The following is a 4,751-nucleotide window of genomic DNA, read 5'->3' on the forward strand; positions in this document are numbered from 1 at the left end:
GTTCATCATGGATTTCTCCTCCCTTTCTGTGTTAATAATAGTAGGATAGATTATACTGCTCTTTGAAAAACAGCAATCTTTTCCTCCTCTCCTCTGTCCACTCCAGAGGCTCATGCAGCCCATCATTTCCAAACCGTCTGTTGTACTTTTCAAGGTGTACCCTTTCCAAGACCAGACCGAGTCCGGGAGCTTTGGGGACATCTACTTTCTCCTCTCCCCAGCTGCGCTCTATGATAGATTCAGCAGCATAACCTTTCACGATAGCTATCACCAGCCCAATCATCTTCCTTATTTGGTGCATCATGAAACTCTGACCTTTCACTTTGATCACTGCAAATTCGACGTCGTTTTCCCGCACAAAGGGCTCTCCACAGTACATCTCCATTATGTACCGCTTGGCGCTGGGGTCCTTGGGTCCCTTCTGAGACGTGAAGTTGTGGAAGTTGTGTGTTCCTTTATAGCAAGCAAGCAGCTTGTTGACTCTTTCAAGGGTCTCGTTGTTCAGTCGATACGCCTCTTCTAGCACATCCTCGTCTTTATGGGCAAAGGTAAACGTTGGCAGCATGTAGGAGTAGGTTCTGGCATCACATTTGTTCTTGGAGTTGAATCCCCCAGTGACTCTCTTCAGCCCTTATTTTAAAAAGAGATGTAAATTTCTGAATCAGTAGGGCCATAACCCAATTGTGATTTCAACTTTACCAACAAATGTATTTTTTTTTAATAAAATGCAATTCAAATATACAGATTTATTTTATAGGACACTAATTTCAAAATAGCAGAAACATAGATTCTTGTTAAAACTAAACTGCTTTTGAGGAAAATTATAATAGTAAAGGAGAGACTTTGTGCAGGAGAAGGCTTCTCTTTGAAAAGTTTTCTTTGCCCATTCTGGCATCCTTACCCAGAATTCTGATGTGAGAAGGAAGATGGTTATTGATCTTTTCTAAGATGTCATCTATTAGCCTGACCTTTAGTGACACAATCTGTCCAGCTGCAGACACACCCTATAAAATCATAAAGCACATACACAGATAATTATGTACCTTGGAGGGTCTAGGATAGCACTTGAAGAACTGAAATGGCTAAAGAACAAGTTTTTTGCACTGGTCATTTCAGGCTGGAGAAAGGCAAATGCAAGGTCACAGGCAGAAATCCAAGTAAGAGTACTCCTGGAAGACCTGCTGGTATTGTATGGCCACCCAGCACCTTAGCAATCTTAGAGAGCGTAATATTGCACTCCCTTTCCTGACGTATCTCACTGTATTTGACTAGTAAGTAAAGCACCAGCAGAAAAGAAATGACTTGTACATAAGATCAGCCATGAATTCCAGTTCAGACTTAGAATCCTGCTGTGGCAGGGTTGAAAATCAATGGTGATGCAGTTACATTTCCAAGCTCTGCATCAACCACGCAGCAAGAGCAGTGAGGAGCAGCAACAGGTTGGCAAGCTGGAGCAGATGAATGTGACAGCAATGCAAAGAGACACAGTGTAAGTATGAAGCACCAGCTTTACAAACACCATATAACCAGTATCTCACTCTTTCTAAATATTCGCTTTTTACTTAAATTTAGTAATGAATGAAGGGAGAAGTTTCAAGTAACATTCACTGCAAATAGGATTTGCTGTTGGATCTCATGCTAAACAATGCTTTACCAGGCAATCACAACAGCACTGGTGGGAACAGACCACATTTTATGAGAGCACAGGCCCTAACCAATGTACCTTATCTGTTCGAGCACACCGCTGAAAAGACATTTTCTTCATGTCTTCTCCATGGTTTTCTGGGATGCAGCCTGACTGAACAAGGGCAGATACCAAGTCATCTTCAATTGTCTTGAACTGTGAAGATCCCATATTCCTCTAGAAGAGAATATAAAATCAGAAAACAAATAGCAATAACGGGGTAACTGTTCTGAAGAACATAATTGAAAAAATGTTAATTGAATATCACCATGCAATCTTTTTTAAATCTTCCCTTCATAACCCTAAATTATTTGCCAGTGCCTGCAACAGTAACAGCTGCTGTTCCAAACCTGGCCTCTGCAAATCGGGCTTCCAGAAATTAGTGGACTCTTTTGGTCAGGTAGCCCAAGCTGTTACATAACTCAGATTACTGTTTGCTCCAGCAACTTCTGCGCTAAACTCGTAGATGAACTATGACAGAAACATGCAACTCTACCTCAGGAAGGCTGCTTGGCACACCCTCCAACACACACCACTTGGTGTGAACGCAGTAAAGCTGAAATGCACTTCTACAGACATGCCCATGCATGTTGTTCACTGCTGTTGAACAAAGCTACTTTGTTCTGTAAGCATGAAAAATTCTTCTGTGTTCAACCATTACCAGTTATCCTGTAGAGCTTTTAAACTACACCTCAGGAATGTGTATAGAGCGTGCAGTATGCTGAGAGGAGCAGCAGATGGAGCAAAACCACGCTGTTGCTGCTAAGGCTGTACCACGAGACCATTCCTGCATGAGCATGTCGGGGGCACTTTGCTGCTGCAACAAAGCAGCATGCCACGTGCAAGTGTAACAATCTCACAGCAGTTTTCCTGCTCCTAAATTGCTACATGTCACCCTATTGAGTGCACCAGAAAAGGGACAATTTACAATGTTTTTGAGTACAAACAACCTTTTCATGAATCCAATAGCTGTCAACACATACGGCAATTTGTTTCATTTAAATACACAGCTCAGTTCTCCAGGACCTACACATTTTGCAGAACACAGCGAGACCACCTGAGGTCTGACCTAAGGAAAACTCTGCCCAACTGCTTTGAAGTGTGAAGCTTCAATCTGAAGCTGGTGCACGGGTCGGGAGGGATCATGAGACAGCACATCAGGCGCTGACAGAACTGCAGTGCCCGTGCTTCAGCCTCCTCAAGAGCCCCCAGGCCCCCCCCCCCGCTCCTGCCAACCCCGCGGCCCCCAGGGGCGGCCGGGCGCGGTGCGGTGCTGCCCCCGCACCTGCATGCCGTGGTAGCCTTTCCCCGAGTACGCCATCAGCAGCACGATCTTCCTCTTGGGCGACTTCTTGCCCTGCTCCTCCTCCTCCTCGCCGCCGCCTCCCTTCAGCCTCTTGCTCTGCCGCCCGTTCTCCTCCGGCCTTCCCGGCCCCTCGCCGCCGCCGCTCAGCCTCTTGGCAGCCGCTGCCCGCAGCCCCTCGGCCATGCTGGGAGCCACCTGCGGGGAGCAGAGCTCAGGGGGGGGCCCGGCCGCCAGCCCCGGCCCGCCCCGGGGAGCCCCCAGGAGCCCCCGCTGAGGCGCGGGGAGCCCGGGCCCTGCCTCCCTCCCCCGCCTCCCTCCCCCCGCGGCCCCCACGCACGTTACGCGGCCGGGCCCCGAGCCCGAGGCCCCAGCCCCAGCCCCAGGCCCGCGCCCCCCAGCGCAGCATCGCGGCCCGGCCCCGCCGCTCACCCGCCCGGCGCGGCCCCAGCGGACCCGGCCGAGCCCTACGGAGGCCGCGCGGGGCCGCACCGAGGCGGCGCCGGGACCGGGGCCGGGGCCGGGGCTGCGCGGGGCGGGGCGGCGCCGAGGGGAGGCCGCGGGGCCGGGGGGGGCCCTCAGCGGGCGCTGGGCCCCGCGGCCGAGCCCCTGTGGCGCCTGGCGCCGTGTGGCCGTGGGGCCGCTCGCACACAGGCTCCGCGCAGCCAGCGCCTGTGGACAGCGTGAGGGGCTGGGAATCCAGGCAGGGGGAAAGGCAGGGGAACGAGCGCGTTCCTGCGATAAGCACTGCCCGTGGGAGCAGAACCCGCTTGGTGCAGCAGCAGCACCCGCAGCAGTTCAGTCACGGTGAAACACAGCAAAACGTGGTGGCATCACCGTCATGGGGGTGCTGAGGAAAGGTCGGACGTGGTGCTCTGGACATGGTTTAGTGGGGGATGGTGGTGGTGGGGACCAGCCGATCCCGAAGGTCTCCCAGCCCTAATGACTCTGTTCTATTCTAAACACCTCACCTGAAGCACGGGTCACTCACTAAAGATCAAGGTCGCCCTCCCAGAGGGGTCCCTGCCGGGCAGTGGTCGCTGTCCCTTCGTGGTGCAGCTGCCACCCGCACCAGCATCGCCCGCTGTTGAGCAGAAGCCCCCACGCTTTCACTTTCCTGTCAGGTTTTCCTCCCTCCGGCTTTCTCAGGCAATCATTGTGCTCATGTCTCCTCCAACAAGTTTTATCTGCGCTGATGTACTTCATGGGAAAGCTTAGTACAATAGGCACCCTTATCAGGCAACAGCATGTACCTCCTAAAAAGCCAAATGCACCTGGAAATTGTTTTGTTATGCTGTGAGCTTCAGTGCTTTATGGGAGGGAGCTACCCAAAGAGGATGCTGCTCCCCTGGCATGGCTGTGAGATTAGCCTAAGAAAGCTCCATTTATTCATTCAGATGGAAAATGGAATGGTTGACAATTCCAAGCAGGCCAGATTATCAAACGCAGGCTTGTTATTTCTGCTAATAAGGGGAAGAAATGCAGCACATCCTTTTTTGAACTGACACATCTGAGTTATTTCAGTAGCGGGACGGGGCAAGGGAAGATTTATCACATGTTCCCAGCTGCACTTTGTTTAGAGAAGTGATAAAAGATAGCCTGTCAAATAGCAGCACTGCTGCCAATGGAAACAGGAATATAAATGTCTGTATTGCTTAGACCGGGGCGTCTGAATTCCTTTTTGCCTTGCTTCCTTAGGAAGTGAAGCATGTGCAGTCACACTGCCTGGCTGTACAACACCGTCTCTTCCTCCTCCCTTCCTGC

At 51.3% G+C, this 4,751-nt stretch overlaps 1 protein-coding gene across 1 annotated transcript in view; it reads right to left on the minus strand.

Annotated features, from left to right (window-relative positions):
- PUS1 (pseudouridine synthase 1) overlaps positions 1-3,449 on the minus strand; it is a 5,923-nt gene extending 2,474 nt beyond the window's left edge. Inside the window, 6 exon segments of the mRNA XM_068654230.1 lie at positions 23-51; positions 53-630; positions 902-1,004; positions 1,724-1,861; positions 2,970-3,185; positions 3,328-3,449. Coding sequence (XP_068510331.1) covers positions 23-51; positions 53-630; positions 902-1,004; positions 1,724-1,861; positions 2,970-3,185; positions 3,328-3,396 — 1,133 coding nt within the window. The 5' untranslated portion in view covers positions 3,397-3,449.
- Between the last annotated feature and the right edge of the window lie 1,302 nt (positions 3,450-4,751).

This window comes from Anas acuta, chromosome 17 (genome assembly GCF_963932015.1).
Source record: "Anas acuta chromosome 17, bAnaAcu1.1, whole genome shotgun sequence".
Taxonomy (NCBI): domain Eukaryota; kingdom Metazoa; phylum Chordata; class Aves; order Anseriformes; family Anatidae; genus Anas; species Anas acuta.